Source organism: Thermobia domestica, chromosome 18, assembly GCF_964235325.1.
Source record: "Thermobia domestica chromosome 18, izTheDome1.hap1.1, whole genome shotgun sequence".
NCBI classification, from domain to species: domain Eukaryota; kingdom Metazoa; phylum Arthropoda; class Insecta; order Zygentoma; family Lepismatidae; genus Thermobia; species Thermobia domestica.
In genome coordinates this window covers 88,520,187-88,540,905 of record NC_137471.1, presented here as the reverse complement: position 1 = coordinate 88,540,905, position 20,719 = coordinate 88,520,187, and the positions used below count along the sequence as shown (strand labels likewise).

The 20,719-nt window shown below is 38.0% G+C and overlaps 2 protein-coding genes across 4 annotated transcripts in view; one reads left to right on the top strand and one right to left on the bottom strand.

The window, feature by feature from the left end:
• Positions 1-393: 393 nt before the first annotated feature.
• Positions 394-2,916, bottom strand: LOC145675159 (uncharacterized). Its single transcript, XM_081745530.1, has one exon. It carries the CDS (start codon positions 2,914-2,916, stop codon positions 394-396), a length of 2,523 nt encoding a protein of 840 aa, XP_081601656.1.
• Positions 2,917-6,029: 3,113 nt separating this feature from the next.
• The window catches only part of LOC145675680 (uncharacterized), a 47,843-nt gene continuing 33,153 nt past the window's right edge, over positions 6,030-20,719 (top strand). Inside the window, exons 1-2 of one of the 3 annotated variants that reach the window (XM_081746272.1) lie at positions 6,030-6,117; positions 18,328-18,715. In XM_081746272.1, the coding sequence (XP_081602398.1) occupies positions 18,349-18,715 (367 nt within the window). In that variant the 5' untranslated portion in view covers positions 6,030-6,117; positions 18,328-18,348. Of the gene's footprint in view, positions 6,118-6,582; positions 6,789-7,505; positions 7,647-18,327; positions 18,716-20,719 lie in introns of those variants that run through there. The other 2 variants (XM_081746270.1, XM_081746269.1) reach the window with 2 other exon arrangements.

Genomic DNA, 20,719 nt, shown 5'->3' with positions numbered 1-20,719 from the left:
AGAAAAAAAAAAATTAAAAAATTGCACAATTGCACAATACACGTAGTAAATAAAATATGAAGAACACTTCACAAGTCAAGTACACTATAACTGTAGAACAACGTCAATAGATATCACTCGAAAGCTGCTTTAGTCCTATGACAGGTGTACACTCATTCGAAGCGAAATCCCTCGTTTTTCTGAACACTCAAACTTATTACTCAATACTCTGATTCATCTACTAAATATTTCTTTCTTCTTCTTGTTCTTGTTCTTGTTGCTTTCTTGCCCCGGCTTTCACCTTTGGACAGTTTATGAACTGATGATTTTGACGGTATTGGTGCACTTTATACGGTCCACTAAGATGAACTGATCTTGTTAAATATGTTCACTGAATTCTTATAAAAAATTTTGTTAGAGCGAAATGTTGTTCACTATTATGTATTGGAGAAGATGATAAACTACGGTGCGTATATTATGCGCTAAGATAAACGACACATTCACTGGTGTTGTGTTGTGGTACCGGTACAGAACCATGTAAAGAATATCACGATAAGCAGGTGTTAACTTACACTGAAAGATGAGATGGGGTAGACTTCCTTCTGATTCTCCACAGTAACAGGAAGGAGTATTGCGGTATCCTTGCTGATATAAACGATACGGCGTTTGGGCTATGCCTAGATATAACCTAAAAAGTAAGCAGACGTGTCTCCTCGTCCAACCTTCGGATGAAATCCACTTTTTGGTGGTAGGACTTGGAAATATATTCCAGAAGTGTTTACCTTTACCATGTCTTGTTTGCTCTTGGTAGCGTCTCCAGTTTTCTTGTCTTTGATGCTGAAGTAAAGCGTGTAGACTCTGAGTTGGAAGAGGGATGTTGATGATATGATCTTCCCCTATTCCAGCCTTAGCCAAGGTATCTGAGACAGTGTTGCCAGGTATGTCGAGATGTGCTGGACTGTAGAAAAAGGAGACAGATTGACCTCTTTCCCTAAGAATCGAGAGTTGTTGTTTAATATTACTATGAATCCATGATACTCGATTCGATAAAGCCGTTGTATGTAAACTTTGTAGGGCACTAAGGCTATCACTGCAGATGCCGAAACAACGATATTTATTCTGTATGGCATGTCTTAATCCTGTGCGAATAGCCCATAGTTCTGCGTGAAATATAGACAGTTGATTTGGTAATCGTTGAATTACAAACTTCGCTGTGTGGGGTACGTATATGCCCACTCCTGTATATTCCAGACCTTCTTGCGTTCGTTTGGAAGCATCTGTATAGATCAGAGTGCGGAAAGGATGATGTTGCTCCATATAATATTCCCATCTCGGCGCCACGCTTCGCGGACATAAGAGATTCGTTCGTTTGGTTGTGGTGATTGGAAATTCCAGTTCCACTGCTTGAAGAGTGGTAGTATACTGAAGATTATAACATGGCAGGCGAGGATTGCGATATATAACATGTGTCCAACGGCGGAAGTTAACATAAGCCTGATACAGCCAGGGAAGTCTTTGGCGATACGGTAAAGAACCGGTTCGATTTTGTGTATATAGCAGTTCCAGTTTCGGAATAACTGTAGAGGAAGAAGTTCCTAATATGCTCATGATGTATCTGGCAGCCGTGTACTGTGTTTGTATCTGAAACGGTATTGTACCTGCTGCTTCTAAGAGAGCATTTGTCGGTGCAGATTGCGGTAATGAGAATATCGTGCGGTGAGTAAGAGCTTGAAGATGGAGAGGTACAGTACTGAGTCTCGCTGGAATCGGAGATAGGAGATAACCGCCATAATTCAATATTGATTCTATACATTGATTAGATATTCGAAGGAGTGATCCTATGTCCGTCCCCCACTTTTTGTTGCTAACACTTCTTATGATATTGATGTATGGTTGAATCTTGACCTGAAGGGATGCTAATTGAGGCTTCCAAGATAGACGGGAATCAAAGTGAATTCCTAAGTAAGGAAGCTGTGGTTGATGTGTCAGTATGTGGTTGTCTATTTGCAGTCGAAAGTTTCCCACTTGTCTTTTCCTTGTGAAAATGGTATAAGTAGTTTTCTCCCAGTTAACGTGCATACCGTTGTTTAAGTTCCAATGTTGGATGTATAGTAGAGCGGCTTGAAGTTTGTGTTTGGCTTCGATTAGAGATGAGCTGCGTACATATAATAGGTGATCATCGAAATAACTCAGGATTCTGACATGTTGTCGCAGTTCTATGTGAAATTCTAGCATGTAAAGATTGAATAGAAGCGGACTGAGACATGAGCCTTGAGGTAGTCCTTGAGAGGTGATGCGCGGGTCAGAGATTTTCCCTTGATATTTTATACTAATATGTCTATTAACTAGCCAATTGTGCACATACCTGATAAATTGAGATGGTATTTTTGCATTTGAGAGATGCTGCACCAGTCTATCGAGGTTGATCTGATCATATGCTCTGTCAAAGTCCAATTTAAGAGCCACTACATATTGTCGATGTTGAAAGGCTTGCCAGATGTCGATGAGAAAGGTGGAGAGCGCATCGTGCGTAGCCTTACCTTTACGACCTCCTATAATTGTAGGTGGAAGAATATTATGGTATTCAATATACCATTCCATTTTCCGTAAGATAATTTTTTCAAGCACTTTACTGATGCAGGGAAGCAGTGTAATAGGTCTATAACTGTTAGCGTGACCCACTGGTTTTTTTGGTTTAAGAATCGGTATTACTAAATGATATTTCCAATTGGATGGTATATGTCCCGTAGACCAGACATATTGATAGCACTGCTTTAGAAGTTGTTGACCAGAAGCTGGAAGATCTTGAAGGTGCTGATAGGTGATCTGGTCTGCTCCCGGGCTCGTGTGTCTCCCCGCAGACAAGGCTTCTGCAAATTCTTCAGAGTAGATGGTTGCAAGGACAGGAGATAGCGATGTAGTAGGAAGGTTTGACATCAATGCTGTTCGTGAAGACAAGGCTGTTGGGGCCGTTAAAGTGCACTGAAATTCCTCTAACCAGTAGGGGTTCAGCTGAGGCGCTGCCGCTAGAGGGCGTGGTGATAAATTGGTCCTTATGAATTTTCATATGGAGTTTGCGTTGGTTCCTGCTTGGAGAGTGTTGCAAAACTGTTGCCAATGTGATTTACGACATCTTTGTATATATTGTTTGAATTTTGCCTGTGCCTGTTTTGAGAGAAAGTATGTTTCAGGAGTTCTATCATGTAAATATTCTTTCTGAGCCTTTTTACTATTGTTCAGTAATTTTTGACAATAAGTATCCCACCATGGATATTTATAACGTCGAAGTCTTTCTCTTCGGGGTTCCCTGTTTCGTTCCGCCTGATGAGCGCCGGCGACGATGGAATCCGTCAAGTGTTGTATTGAATTGATTCCGTCTGTAGGCTGTAAAGAAGTGATTGCATGGTCTATATATACCTGATATTGTTCCTTGTCATAGATGCTGTTGACATGGGGAATCGGTGTAAAAGCGTAGCCGGGTTGAGATGGTGATCGGGCTCGTTGCAGATGTGCCAAGTTGGTGATTATAGGATAGTGATCGCTGCCTCCCGTGTAGCCGTACACTTGCCAGGTGTGTTGAAGGAAGATGTCCACACTAAGCAAAGTTATGTCAGGTGCAGAAGGAGGTGAATTCAAATTGCGGTAGGCGAGTGGCCGTTCCACCATTTGCTATTAATTATGATTGTCCTTCCAGAGCCTCAATTAGGTGGTCCGCCGCCCTATTGTTTCGCGATGATCCCCACAGAACACTTTTAGTATTCGGGTCGCCTGCGATGATACATGGAGGCCGACATTGCTTAAAAAGGTATGTCCAGAGATTCGTCGGAATTTCCTGATTAGGAGGAGAATAGACATTTATAATATGTAGCTGTTTGTATCGGAAACCTTGTGCTTGTATTGGCGGTTGCAACAGAGGATGTTGAAGAGCTATCAGTTGTATTTCCTCATTAGGAATCTGTTTATGGAAACCAACAGCTATTCCTCCATAACCGTCTATTCTATGCTGCTTGTACAGTCGATAATCAGGAATCCTTGGAGCATAGTCTAAAGAAGTCCATGTTTCTTGTAAAAGTAGTATCGTGGGTGTAAAGATACGGCATAGATGCCAGAGAAATGGTTCCTTTCCTCTGAGTTGTCTGCAGTTCCATTGTAAAATGTTGACGGCGGAATTAATGACCATACTCTAGAGTTCGGAAGTATTCGCGTAAAAGTTTATAGAGCGGAGATTCTTCTGTGGGTTGCGTTGAGGATTGAATACCATAATTGATAGCAGCATATTTTTCGATACTAGCCAATAAGTTGTGTAAAAAGGTGTTTAATGAGTCTTGAGATGGATCAGTTTCAGCGAAGGTCCTTGAATGGCACGACGTCCTGCGACGATGTATGGGTATACGCTCTTCTGGGTGTTCTTGTAAGTCTTCCTGAGTCCTACGTTGTTTACTGTTTAAAGATCCTGTAAAACACGATTGTATCGTCTCTTCTGACGACCCCTTCTCTTCATCTTGCCGAGGCGCTCTGCGTTTTTTGCTTTGGTCCTGCGTTCTTCCCACAGGCCGAGTAGGAATTCGATGTGTTGATGAGGGAGTGGGTGGAGTGAAGCGGGAGGGTGGGGGTTGGAAGGAAGTGGCTGACGTGGAGGGGCCCTTGAAAATATAGGGTAGATCCGGTGTGTGAGAGGGAGAAGAGGAATTGTTGACCGGGTTAGAGGAGGTTTTAGGAGAGGATGGTTTGGTCGAGGGAATAAGTTTTTGGGCTTCGTTATATGTAATTTTCTCTGTCGCCATAAGTTGGTTGATGCGTTGATGGCGTTTTCGTTCTGGGCAATGTGGATCAGTGGCCATATGTCGCATCCCACAATTAATACATTTGGGATCTTGCGTACATGCATTGGAGTCATGAGGAGCTCCGCAACGGTAACAAAGTTTTTGTTTTGATCTGCACGCCCTCTGTAGGTGGCCAAGACGGTAACATCCCTCTCTGCATTGTTTGACTGCCGGTACATGTGTGTGTATGGTATGTCCTGAATGATACAGTGAACAAAAATCCGGAAGACGTTGGGAGTCAAAAGTTATTACTACGGAGTGAGTAGCGCGGATGTCCGAATCCACTCGCTTTTTGATGCGTCTGACGTGTATCACTTGTGCTCTACACACTAGATTGTCTTGTATTTCTTCTTCTGAAAACTCCGGGTATACACCGTGGATAATGCCCACAGAGCGGGTTGTGTAATACGCAACGAAGGTCGACCATCCATGGGTTTTGAGGAGGTCATGCTGAAGGAACTCATTCGCCTGTTGGCCTGTATGAAATTCTTAATAAGGTTTTTCCCAGTGGGTTGAAACGATTTAACTCCCGTCACTTTCGTTTGGAAGAGTATTTTACCGAGAACTTGCGGGTGTTTACGCACCGTAGTTGCATTATTGTCTGAAGTAGAGGCTGGTACAACATGAACCACATATGGTGATGCATGATGAGGTAAGTATAAATTAATCGCCGGGGTGGAATTAACTGTTACTTCGGTAGCTATTGGAATAGTCTCGTCCATGTGCACCTCGTTACCGCTAGGACTAATTGATACAGTCACTATCGAGGGGGGTGGGGAAGCACCTCCCAAAACCTCCGCCATGAGGCGGGGTAATTGTTCACTAATATCACGAGATTATTTGGGGACAAACACTTCACTACAAATATTACACTCACAAAACTTGAGTTTGGGGTACACTGAGTGAATCGAACTATCACTTGTACACTGGTAATGTAGAGCGACACTATCTTCGAACTTGTCACTTCTGTTACTTGTATACAAGTCCCATATGTAGTAGTCACATTGCTGTATCGGAAATACGTTATCAGTTCTGCTAATGGCAACACAACTTCATTTCTTTCTTGTCTAGTCTTGCCGCAGACCATTACTGGTGAAATACTGTAGGTAGGTGCACTAGCTCGCTAATCATATGTGCTACGATTGCAAAATTGTCAAATGTGTAACTCACACGGAGGATTTGATTCAGGAACAAAATTGAATAAATTACACGACACAATTGGGAAGGAAGGACACAATCGGGGAAAGGGTCAAAATCGGAAAAGAACTTCAGACAGTTAAAGAGGGCTGAAAACCAAGTTGAACAGGGCAAAAAGGTAAAGTAAAGACGGAAATGTAAAATGAAAAAAGAAGAAAAAGTATAAAAAGAAGTAAATGTATGTATGTGTAACTATAAGTATAGTGTAGGTGTACAGGAAATTCCATTCCACTCTTCCTCACAGAGCACCACCCACACAAGGCACTCGCCGAAACGGCTACTGTCGAATTCCAATTCTACAACCTTGGACTCAATGCCTACCCACAAATATAACAATTAAATGAAGAAATGGAAACAACTGAGCAACAAAATTAACTTTTATAGTGTGTGTAAAAGTTTCAGACAACTTATTTGACCAAATCATATCAAAGATAAATTTGAACTATATCCCAATAGACTTTATGTAGAATAAATAAAATTTTTAAATTGAACGGTTAAATATATTCCGCCTTATGGAGAGACTTTTTCTCGTATGATTAGCATCATACTAAATGTCTGACTACTGCAAGTAACAAATGTTAGTCGAACTCTTTAATATGGTACAACTCATGCTTCAGAAAAACTGCAAGGCCCATCGCGTTCAGAGGAGGTCTTGGAATTTAATTTGCACATTAAAAAGAAGAAATCTTCTTAATTATTCTGTGACTAGCACTTCTGTCTGCTATTTGTGCGGTTTGTTGTTATTGTGTTGGAAGGAACATGGTGCATATTTAAATTAGTTTTGTTTCGGTATGTCAACATAACAATAGGGGAGAAATTATACATCCGTGTATGGATGTATATCTCATTCATATATTTAAGAAATATGTTTATGAGGATGGTTGTATACTTGTTGAATTACATGTGTAATCGTTTACTCAACTTTTGTCAAACGAAAACGTGTTTGAAATTTTAGATATCTAGATTGATTTGGGTTATGCTAGATAATCTAAAAAGCATTATCAAAATAGTGAAGTGTTGTATTTGGAGGTGAAATGGTGCACATTAAGTATCCTATTTTCACAAAATTACTGTATTAACATAACGTTTCTTCAACAAAATTGGATCAAATCAAAATTATATGGAGGTCTTTTGGCACATGCTTCGAAATAATTGTTGAAAATATTCATTCTTTCATTAATTTCCTTCCCGTTGTTCTCCAAAAGAATTGGACATTACGCGAGCATACGGTCCTACCAAATTTTGACACAACTTTTGCATTTCCGGTTTCCTTTTTCAGAAAATGCATTAAATGAGCTAGGTCACAAACCACGAACCAACTTGTGCTAAGTGCCCATTAAAAAGTACGAATCCTATCTAATCGGGTCAGAGCACGGGCGCAGCAGGACGGGCCCGAGAGGTATGGAGGGGGGCGTCCCTATGGTGCAGGCGTGATCGACGGGAGGTATTCGCATAAAGGAGGATAGTGGAAAAATACTTTAAATATCCGTAGAACCGTCTGCTTGAGTGAACCCTATCTTGGGTATGGGAGCATGCACCAATGTATTACAAATGCCAGTATTTTCACCACAGTTAGTTTCGATCTTTCACAGCTGATACATGAGTGTTATACTGTCTTCTTCTCTCACCTTTACAACAGAAAAATGTGTATGTATTGCCTCTGTTTTGAGCTTTTACTTCTTTTCCACACTTCGCACCGTTGATTTTACGCTTCATCATACCATGACACTACAGAAACTTTATAACATGACACTCTTTATCACACAATTCGGGAAGGTTCTATAACAATGGTCCCCCCGTATAGGTTAGTAGCTAGGTTGGTTCCTTTCTGTATCAAAGTTTAATATTAAATTCATATAGTATTGCCGAACGAGCGTTAGCGAGTGAGAGCCGCACAGGGTACGTTGTTTTGTCTTTATTACAGCAAAATGGGAAGGGGGACCTGTGTTCTAGAACCTTGCCCGCAATTCTTTGTAATAAAACCTTGTGTTTGCATTACATCCATTGCACACGTCCATGACTAACGTATGAACCGGAAATTCTCGCAGTTTATTTCTACCCTATTTGAATTCTTGTATTCGCCTTCCGCTTCAGTATTAGTTACACATACGGTACTTTCATTACCATTGAAGATCCATTTCAATATGCTATGCATTGACAAAAAAAAATTCTTATATGAGCACTCTCATTCCTTCAAGGAAAATATTTTACATATAAATTTTGTTTTCGGTGGAACTGTCTGCCCGAGTGAACCCAAAAATTGTGCTGGGCGACACGAGATTACCTCATGTAGTATAGAAGAAATTCAAGGTGTCCTCCAAGAGTAATTGTTGAAAAGTTTGTGATTTGCGTTTAAATACGCTGTACGGCCAATCACTTTCTGCAGAACAAGTGATTTTGTCACATTGTCCATATGGAGGAAGGTAGGAATAAGTAGGGTAGGGTCGGGTTAGCTTAGGGAAATTTGGATCTATTTTGTTAAAATTAATAGTGTATAATTGCTCGTATTGCTATTTATTATTTCGGTTCCTTTGAATGTACTGCACAATGTGCACTCTTACCAAAACTACAGTGCAGAGAACAAATCAATCTGTGTTAGGTGCCTAGTAAAACGCAGGAATGCTATCTAACCGGGTCAGGACAGGGTAAAAGTGGTTGGCCCGCGTGATAGCGCAGGAGTGCGTCCGGAGGGAGCAGTATATCAGCGACGGTGCGTATACGCGTAAGCGAGGATAGTGAAAACTTGGCAGCGATAAGAGTTTCAATAGCACTCGTTATAGTTTCATGCTAGTAACGCTCCACTTGTAAACATAAAATACAGCTTGCTTATACTGCAGCGCCGGTGGAAAGTATGATTAAATACAATCATTTTTCATATGTACTCACTTATTTTATTCGTCGTAAGTAGAGATGCAAAAAAGCCGGCTTTTTTGAATCGATGGTTTTGTGCACATAAGAAGCCGGCTTCTTTGCGAATAAAACGAGAATTTTGGAAATTTTGCCTTTTTTCATTTTCATGATTTTTTATTTGAATAGCTTTCTTATAGTATACTCTAAAATTAAATAAGATTTCATGACCTAAATATCATATTTCGCTCTGGGATTCACCATCATGATGGAGGGAGCACATGTTTTGTGAATTATAATAAACATACTGTGCGTAGTATTTGAGGGCAATTGTAGAGGATATTTAACTTTATTTTAACTTCTGAGTTATCGACTTTTTTTTTTCTTTCTTCTCTACATCATTTCTTTTTAGTCATCCGTGTTTCATTACTTGAAGATTACTAGGCCTATTCTAGCTTCTAGCACATAAGTTAATCTTATGTTTTCCAATATATCCGTCAGAGCGTACGTTTGTCAGTATATCTGTCAGATCGTACTTCCAAATTTTTGTTATGCTGTAGCTGTGCAATGATATAGCAATAATCTTCCGGATACAACTTTGAAGACCATTTTATACTGATAATCAGTGGCGGATTTAGGAAAGTATTTTGGGAGGGTTTTTCCATATTAATGTTTAGTTTTTCTAAAAATACCTAATTTTTACTTGAGAAGAACTTGAAATTTATGAGTAAAGTCATACCAAATATTTTGATTGTTTTAGAAATTCCGTAATTTCGGGGTACAGGCTTCAATCTGTAAGACATTCCCACCCGAACCCCCTTCACAAATCCGTCACTACTGGTGATTAGTAATAACAACAATTTAAAAACGATAAAGGAATTTGGCCAGGATTCACAATACACGCACTATCTCTACATTTTCAGATGGAACTAAGAAAAACTTTTGTCAAAATGTTCGAATTCGGGGTTGAATACCGGATAGAAATGCAGAAAACTAATCACTCACTCATGGTTGTTAAATATATTCCTTCTCTATATGGCTCATGGAATCCGAAGGTTGAATGCCAGGTTCACAAAACCACTCCATTGACTTCTATCCTTAGCCAACTTGATCCAGTTTTTACTTTGTATTCCTATTTCTGCGAGATCCATCTTAATATTTTCCTTCAATCTGTCCCTAGGTTTTCTGAATGGACGTTTTTGGATTGGATTTCCAGTTAAAACTTTGAAAGCGTTCCTACCTTCTTCCATTCTGGCTGCATAACCTGCCCACCTGAGCCTCCTAGACTTGATGACTGTAATGTTTTTTAGTAAACCGGATAAATTATGCAGTTCTTCGTTATGAAGTTTCCCCCATTCCCGTTCCTCTTGTGCCTAAATATTCGTCTCAGGATTTTATTTTCAAATACTTTCAGTCTGCGTTCTTCCCTCATCGCAAGCGACTATGTTTCACAACCATACAGAACATCGAAAGTATTATTTGATATTTTAACGCATCCACAATTTGCCGTATTACGATCCCGGTGAACTTCCATATATTTAGTTATCTCTGCATTTACTTCCAAACCAATGTCGCTGCAAGCGTTTAGTAAGGCCTATGCACTTCTTTCTGTTGTTCTCCTATCATCCCCTATTAAATTTACATCATCAGCATATGCCATAACCTGGTGAATACCATACAGCTCTAGGGCCTGGTTACTATCTTTAATTTTCCTTATAGCGTACTCCGGAACAATGCTGAATAATAATGGCTATAACGCATCTCCTTGTTTCATACCATTCTCGACGTTGAAGCTCATGGGCAAGGATTTTTCTACTCGGACTTCACCTGGGATTCATTTAAACACATTTTAATTAATCTAACTAGTTTTTTCGGTATTCCGAATTCTGTAAGAATTGTACAATACTTCCCTCCTATCCGAGTCGTAAACCTTTTTAAAATCACTAAACAGCTGATGTACTGGGTAATATATTCCTATTTCTTTTCGAGTATTTATCGAATAGTATATACCTGGTCGATAGTTGATCGATTTCCCTAAATCCACACTGATAATCTCCAATAATTTCGTCTGCGTATGGAATCAATCTTGTTAATACAATGTTAAGAGAAATGCCTCGCTAGTTATTACAATAAGTTTTGTCACCTTTCTTGTGAATGGAAACAGTGATTGTTTCTTTCCACTCTTCTTAAATGTATTCCATAGTTTTTTTTTTTTTTTTTTTTTTTTTTTTCAAAAAAGTTGAATTCCTGTCATTGAAAATTGAGAAACCTTCAGGACGGGGTAAACCGTGATGGTGGTTATAAGCCTAGGAAACCACACGATCAGATGAACGGTCTGTTACGCATATGATCCATGAACAGAAAATTCGGTACTTGCCCGATTCTAAACAAGCTTAAGGAACAGTCAGTGCATTATAGAATTCTGAATTTTACCGATTTTGCAGATCCGAAGCACCTGATAAGTGGTAACAGATTATTACGTATGTGATCATCGAAATATCCATACAATGTATATGAAAGTTAAAACTTAAAAGTTTCAAGAATGTGCAGAACCACCAGAAACCAAACTCAAAGTGTCCATAGTTTGATAATGGCGTTCTAGTTTTTTTTTTATGATATGTGAACCCTGTCGCATAGATGTGGATGTAGATTTTTTTTTCTTCATTGATCATTTGTAAATATTTCATATCCCATTAATAGTAGTGCTTATCATAGTAGAGGTATTGTGTAACTAATGCATAAGCTAAAGCAAAGTAATATATGCTACTTATTTACTGTTAAGTTGGAATGAAAATGTAGTAGCACTAATACAAGCTTATGTTTGTTGCTTTATCGGATTAATGACAGGGGTTAGCAATAACGAACGGCCATATAATAATATTCTTGTAAATAAATAGGTAGGGAGGATGGATCATCAATTCTTTGAGTGATCATGATTCAAATGTATATTAATGAATATATTGAATTTTTGAGAATCTAAACAATGTAACAACAGGTTTACATAAATGTATTTGACATACTGCGATGTAGGCAAATATTCAATAATTTTTTTCTTTGATATTTGTTATGTTGTAACTATTTAATGATTGGCATGAATAAATAGTCACGATAATTCGACTTTATAATTTCAAATACTGTTCGTAAACTTAAGCTTATACAATTTTAACTTTTTTTTTTTTTTTTTTTTTAAGTAATGTACAGTTTAAGTTCAACAACGCTAAGTCTTCTTTCACTCTTGGTTGGCTGCTAAACAAAAACTTGAAATCTTCCGTTGCGCGTATGAATTAAAATTCTGTTAGGTTAGATTAGCCCTAGTAGATAACAACTTTATTTATTTATTTATTTATTTATTTTTGTGAATATAAACGTATCGTATCTTTGTAGGTTAGACATAGTTAGAAAATCTAAAGCTAAAACAACCATGAAATTATTATTTTTTTTTTCACAATACCCTGAAATGGTGTTGTTATAAGAGAAGCGAAATCAATCAATTTAATCTGCTTTATCAATTTAAAGCAAAATTTTGAAAAAAGCCCAAAATTTCCCAAGCAAAAAAGCGAAGGAGATAAAACCCGAGTTTTTTTTTTCCTTCAAATAAGCCGTTTTCTTCCGAGTCCTTGCATCTATAGTGAGCATGGCGGTACACAGAATCCGATGTGAGAAAGGCGGTACACAGCATAAAATCTAACTCAGCTGGCCTTGATGCAATAAGCACTAAAATGATCAAATTAGCGTTGCCATTCATAATATCACCTCTAACAAAAATAATTAATTATTCACTAGTTAACGGCTGCTTTCCTACTGCCTGGAAAACAGCAAAAGTGGTACCGCTACCAAAGAAACCCCGCGTAACTTCCTTAAACGAGCTACGTCCAATTAGTATCTTACTAATAATGTCAAATGTTGTAGAGAAATTAGTAAACCAGCAATTATACAACTATGTAAATCATAATAATATTATCTATATTATTCAATCCGGTTTTCGTAAGCATCATAGTACTGTCAGTGCGATGCTCGAGGTAACATGGGATATTAAACGCAGTTGATAAGCAATCATAGTCCTCTTAGACCTAACCAAGGCCTTCGATCTAGTTAATCATAACCTGTTGTTGGCTAAACTAAGGTATACATTCCCTGATACCGTTATAAACTGGATTGAAAGCTACTTACTAGGCAGGAAGCAACAAGTATATCTTAGGGCAGCTCAAAATCCCTTATCTTCGTCACTCGTTATAAACAAAGGAGTACCTGAAGGATCAATCTTGGGTCCCCTTTTATTTTCTATTTACATTGCTGATCTCATAGATTCCATTAAATACTCTACTGTGCATTGCTACGCCGATGACATACAGCTTTGCATCATGTCATCACCACAAAATATTGAACAAACTGTAGAACTTGTTAATAGAGATTTGACCTCTATATCTGAATGGTGTACCGATAACGGTCTTGTCACCAGTAAGTGTACATTTACGATTATAGGAACCTCACAACAGTTGAGTAAAATCAAGGCAGCGGATCTAGAAATAAAAATTATGGACACTTATATTTCTTACTCTACCCATGTGAAAAGCTTAGGACTCATATAGGATAAGGACCTAAACTATAATAATCATATATCTATTCAGTGTAATAAAGCTATTGCTTTATTACGTCGACTTTACAAAGCCAAAGACTGTCTATCTCAGTCTATGAAATTATATCTCATACAAGTTCTTGTTTTACCGTTATTAGACTACTGTGACGCTGTATATGGAGCATCTCTCTCCGTTTACAATTTTAAAACTATACAGAAAATACGGAACTCGTGAATTAGGTTTGCCTTTAACTTAAAGAAATTGGAACATATCCTACAAGTGCTAAATAGAAACGATATTTTAACAATGTCGAGAAGAAGATACCTACGCTATAGTTGTCTGATATATAAAAAAATCCTTAAAACTCAATCCCCACAATATTTATATAGTAAATTTACAAAGCGGTCACAAAGTCACTCTCACTTTACGCGTAACAGTGAGAAATTCAATGTACAAACACTTAAACTGAAGATAGTGCAAAGATCATTTTCTAGAGCAGGTCTGAGAATATGGAATGCGATACCAAAAGCTCTCACGGAAATAAGGTCATTTAATTCATTTCGAAATTCATTAAAATCACATTTGATGAAATCCCAGTGGCTGGCCTCTGGCACTTACGACATGTACAGCTTTATGTAACAACTTAGCTAAATCCAACAATATCGATACTTTTTATTGCATATGTCACTTGTTTATTTTCTGATTTATTCTTTTACTTGTATTTTTTTATTTTTAGTTTTTTCTGTTCCTTTTGATGTGTAATGTTTAATATTGTATTATTTTGACAAGGGTTAGATGGTAGAGCAGCCATGGCTGAACCTCGCCCGCTTCAATAGAGACATTTTCATTTCATTTCATTAGTTGTAAGGCACTTGGATATAGTTTTGGATTTAGACAACCAAAATTGCATCAAACAGTAATTTACAGGGAAGTGTAATTACTAAGTGAAGGTAAGTACTACCCGAACCTATCCAAACAACCTGAACAAACAAAAAATCAGAAAATCTAGCGAGAAAGCAGATCGCTACAAACCGTCATGGTAAGTATTTTAACCCAACGTAACCTACCCTGAACCATACAGGTTTACTTTTGTCGCACCACTAGAAAGAATTGTTGCAGAACTATCATTCTTTCATTTGTTTCCTACTTATTGTCCCCTAAAAGGTTTCCACAGGTCTACCTGAAATTATCTCACCTGGTGTAGATAAAGGTCACGTCGAGATAAAAGAGGACGTCTGGTAATCCTGCAGATGTATACAATATACTGTATGTTCAAGCAGTAAATTACAATAAATGCCATACAATAACTGGTACATTTTCTACTGTTTACTTTAACTAGGAATCAGGACCGTGCCGTGGGGGGAGGGGGGGCGGGAGTGCGGGACGACGGCCCCGGGCGCCGAAGCAAGGGGGCGAAAAATTCGATAGAAAAAAGGAAAAAAGATAGGAAAAAATGCTTGGAATATATGTATGGGGGCGCCGTCGTATACTTTCCCCGGGCGCTGATTTTCCACGGCACGGCCCTGCTAGGTATGCTTGTACGAGAAATGCCTGGCTCAATAATAAGTGTGTTGTCCAGAGGCACAGGCGATTAGCACTAAGGGATGGGTGCTATCTTTATCGTTATATAGGTAAAAGTAATCCATATAAATATACAGTTTAGATAAAGAATAGTTCGTCAAATTTAAAAAAAGAATCACTTTTTACTTTACCTTTTTTTTTATTTATTATTACTTCAAACCATTTTCTAAGACGTTCTGGATTGTTACTTTCCTGGCGCATGCCCCAATTCTTGCATATAGATTGCTAATACACGTGGAAACTGATGTGCCCTGGAAATGATCACGTACTTTCATATTACCTCCTATCCTATTATATTGTATTATTCCATCGCAAAGTTTACTCGTACTGCTTTAGAAATTGTTTCATAGGGTAGAAGTTGTATTCATAGGTGAAGATTCACTTTACGGTTATAAATACGCGTCCGGACGTAGTCATAAAGACAACTGTGCAAGAGACCTGAACCAACTTGTATGCCTACAAAAGTGCATCTGGCATCTGACCATATCAGAGCACGTGGTATAGTAATGGTGTTGTTGCCAAAGGCTCTGTAGGGGGGCGCGGTGGCTCAGTGGTAGAGCGTTCACCTCTGGTGCTTGGGGTCCCGGGTTCGATCCCAGCCCCCGCCAAGTGAACTTTGTGGTGGACAAACACCGTGCTCGTGGGTTTTCTCGGGGTTCTCCCGTTTCCTCCCACTTTCTTCATTCCACCATTTCACTCATCTCTCATAATCACCGTCTCCTTTAGCCTAACCGGCATAACCGTGGGACGTAAAACTTACAGATTTCATTTTTCCAAAGGCTCTGTAACCACTGAGCAGCAGCTCCAACGAAACACTTAAGACTTGACCAAGTCATAATTCTGTACTCGTAATGATATGGCAGGAATGTATGATTTCTAAATAATAAATATATTACTTTTAGTAGTGGAGTTCGCAGCGGCGGGGTTTCGGGATACATCCCCCTTTCAGCAACATATTATGGAAAAATAAACGTTTACTAAATTATGATTATAACGATTATGATATATAGCTCATCCTGAGAGGATACGAGATCAGTGTTTCAATCTTCCCTTCTCGTGATGAATCTAAAAGAAAACTAAATAATGGATTAATAAAATTGGTTTTGCATTGAGTTTACACAAAATCCGGAACTTCTGGCGTCTTACGTGATATAAAACAGGAGACTGTTCCATATGAAACCCTTACACCTGCCTGCATGTAACAAAATCGGTCTCTATCTTTTATACACTGGGACAAGTTGCGTACTTTTACGTGTCGAGTCAGTCTAGCATTTGTTATTTGAGTGGTTAACATCTACCATATTTCGTCAAACCATACTATCCTCTCAGGCTCAATATTGGGCATCTCCCTCAAATACAGGGTGTCTACTTACCTGAAAACCTGGAAAGTTACCATTTCCATTACGTATGTCACTTCGGGTTTATATTTTGTGAGTACGTAGATAGCGACCGCTAGGATACCTGAGTTGGGTTTGTCACTGCCTCCACTTGCCTGTTACAGACTTCTTTTTTCTTATTTCGTTACTATTTCCTGTGGCAGAGTACCTACAAACCTGTAAAATATTGGTAGAATTTCTATCAATATTTTATGTGGCAATTTGAAACACGCTTTTTGTTACAGGTAAATCCCATGTAGTATTGGAAGCCTTTTTCTCATTTTGATTTACGTATATTGATGAAGGTATAATAACACTAATATTTGATTTCCCAGTTTTTAAAATGTGGAAAACCAAGACCATATTTCGAGAATCGTGGAAATATCACTGAAAGTGGGCTATTAGTGTGAGAGATCCATTTAAGGCAGGGTGCAGAGACATTTCAAATATGGAGCTGGCTCGTCGAAGTCTCATGAAAGAAGAAGAAAAAAGAAAACGACAATATAGCTGTTAATGCACAGTGTTTAAGTTCTAGTATTTTATAGTTTTCGTGTGTAGTACGAGTACCAATCTTCTGCTTCTACGAAACAGGTAGCTGGCACATCATTATCATCTATACTTGTTTTTACGGAAAAGAGTAAGAATGCTACTAACCCAGCAGAAACTAGTGGTGTGTTGAACAAGTATATAATCAGAGATGGAAGTGACGAAAACTGAAATAATTTGAATCTTAAATAAGGTTACAAATCATTCATCTTTCATACAAGCTAGTGTTATCGAACTGTAATGTTTTGTGATTGTTAAATTGTTTTAAAAGATGTAATTATACCAGGGGTGCCCACAAGGGGGGGGCTATGACGCAAATTGCGTCATTGAAATATTTGGGGGGGGGTAAAAATCTATATAAATATGTTTGAGGGGGTGTAAAAATTAATCGAAAAGATTTTTTTTTTCACGGAAGAACATCTATGGATAGACAGTTGTGGGGGGTGCGTCATGGACATAAAGGGGGGTGGGCACCACTGATTATACAAAGAAAAGACAAAAAAAAAAAAAAAGTTACGTTACTACTTTTGGATTGGATCCTTATTTCCAACAGACATTACTTCATAATCTACTCAAGTGTGACTATTTCGCAGTCTCTCTCAGATGGACTGAGTAGTTCGTTTCTGGGACAGTGAAAAAAAAGTGTGAACGCGACATTATGGTGAGTATTCTTTCGTCACCCAGAGAAAGTCGTTTCTGCCACAGATTTCCATCGTTAGATACTCTTCATTGAGTACGTCAGTGAAGTCGTTCTTTAAATTCGCTGTAGCACTCATACACACTCGTTTATAAGATTCCTCTGAAATACTTAACCCATTCGACGATGAATTACAGCTTTATTATGCCTTTCCGCGTATAGAAATCGAATTACATTATGCAGTTCATCTTGGCGGGTGCTTCGATTGCACTCGGTGTATTTTTACTCTGGCTGCACTATAATAATTGAATGACACAGTCTGTCTGTCGGTGTAGGGGACAGGTAACGTCCAATTAACAGCTTTGTCGTATCTCCGTTTCGTCACCTCACGTGATTCTCCTCGATGGTTCAATGGAGGTTGAAAAATATGGTAGCATTGAATGTCTGATGATAATGTTCATATTTCAAGTTACCGTAGAGTGATTATTCATCAGAGAAACTTAGGATCTTTATTTGAAACTGCATTCCTTACAACCTTTAAACCTTTTCCTTAATTCGCAAACAAGACCGTTGAGTATAGTGGAAATAACGAAAAATAATTTACAAACAGAGGATATAGACTTAAGATGTATTTTATTATTTTCAATCCATTTTACAAAAATTGAAATAAGTACAGCTGTGTAAGTAAAATTAATAGATCTATTGATATTGCTTTCTGTGTGTTTTATGAATGTTTGAACTAATAATGTACTATTATTTTGCAGGTAATACTTTTAGCAATCAAAATGGATAGTATGAAAGCACGCAGATTAAAAAATAAGCATAATTCCGATGTAGTAACCGAAATGAGTGGTAAAAAGTCTCAGAAATTAAAAAGTAAAAGTAGCCCTGATGTGATAACCAGAATTAAAGGTAAAAAATCGCAGAAATTAGAAAATAAATCTAGCCCTGATGTGTTAACCAGAGTGGATGGTAAAACAGCCCATAATTTAGAAGATAAACCTCGCACGGACGATATCAGAATATCAGAAGAGATAAACTTCGCAGGAATGCTTTTGTCAGACCACACCTTAGAAGGTCTTCATAAGGCTGGATTCATTAAGCCTTCTCCTGTTCAACTGAAAGCTATACCTTTAGGAATCTGTGGCTTTGGTAAGTTATTTATTCTTCGTTTTTCTTTTAATTGCATTTGTTACCAAGAAATAATTTCTCAAAGAGAAAACAGAAAAAAATAAACATGAAGAATATTTTTGTACCTTTTGTAAGTTTACGTAAATGTAATGAACACCACTAAACGCTGTATAAATCGAATAATATTTATATTTCGGAAACCAGATAGGGTAGTTTAAAAATTCAATTTTTATGTGGGCATTGTGTTTAGTAGCATTTTGATTTTTACGGACTTATTCCATATAATACGGTATTAACGATTACAATTCTAACCATGAACGTTTCGGCAGAACGTTATTGCCGTCCTCAGCGCGGATCCTTTCAGAAAACTAAAGTTGTTGGACGAAGCACATCACTTTTGATTGATTATTTTTTTTCCTGCCTGTTCTTTCAGTATTAATAATTCAAAGAAATTTTCTTTGTATCTTTGAAACTCCTTTTCCTATGCACTATCCTGTATCCTGTAAATCTGCGAATTAATAAATAATGGAGCATTGATTGAAGTCTCAAAGTCTTATCTATATTTCATTTTCATTTCACTGGTTTTACTTTTAGTCCATAGAAACCTTAATGTTTAACGAAATTGTCTGTGTACGTTTAAAGCTCCTACATCCTGTGAATGAACCCCTATCCTAACGTAGCTGTCGTTTAATAATTAATCGATTAATAATTAACGTTGATTTAAAATTTCATTTTTACACCTGTGTTACAATTTTCACTTAATTCTTGCGGAAAACTAAGAAAAATTGAAAACTGTAACTTTGAATCCCATGACTTTCGTTGAATCTTGGAAATTATCGAAGAAAATATTATTGAATCATTAATACTGGTAGTGTGCATAAGTTATTATACACAAGAAAAATTAAATCAACAGTGATGCAGTTCATCCAGCAACGTTAGTTTTGAGAAATAATTCATGTTGAGGTTGGCAATGTTCACGGTTGCAATTTTAATGTTGAGAGTTTCTGGTAAGTGCATCTTTAGTTAGTATTTGCTATGCAACCTATCAAATTATTTAGCGATGTTAGTAACTTCAAAATTTAAAATAATCTCATTTATGCTAATGAAAGGAGGAAACAACTGATTTTTTTACACACCAGAATCCTCTATAGGTTCGACTTCTATAACACACAGAGTGAAAAAGTGACCACTGCATTAACCAGTACCCTGGTGCTTGGGGTCCTGGGTTCGATCCCAGCCTCCGCCAAGTGAACTTTGTGGTGGACAAACACCGTGTGCGTGGTTTTTCTCGGGGTTCTCCCGTTTCCTCCCACTTTCTTCATTCCACCATTTCATTCATTTCTCATAATCACCGTCTCCTTTAGCCTAACCGGCATAACCGTGGGATGTAAAACTCAAAGATTTCATTTCATTTAATTTTTTCATTAACCACTACGCCACCCACATCGCAACGACATCGAGAGAGTGAGTGGCGTTGTAGGTACCGTAGTGGTTTGTGCAGTGATCACTTTTTCACTCTGTGTGTTATAGAATTCGAACCTATAGAGGATTCTGGTGTGTAAAAAAATCGGTTGTTTCCTCCTTTCGTTAGTATATATGAAATCTCAACCGTCATAAGGTGCTCGCTATATGGACACAGCATTATCCAGTCACAGCAAGGATTTGTGCTACAGCCCACGCTGTCCAAGATGAGAGCACTTAGATAAGCATAAATACAAATTCATGTAGTATGAAAATGTTATTAATTAAGTTCTCACTTATACTTGACAGTTTATTCTAGAACTTACTTTCCGTTTTCATGTGTTGCCACCCTTTTATGGTGTGCAAGCATTACCATGCTTAACAGAAAATCTCTGTTCCTTTACTAGATTTAAAAATAAGACTCAAATATATTCGGGTAGTCTGTCCTGTGGAATAAGTAACAGATATTTTTTCATTATTATCAAGCCTGTTGCCAGTTCCTTACAACGCTGTCTGGAGTAAGCGGGAGACACGCTCCCTTTCACAGTTGACATGTTCCGGGAT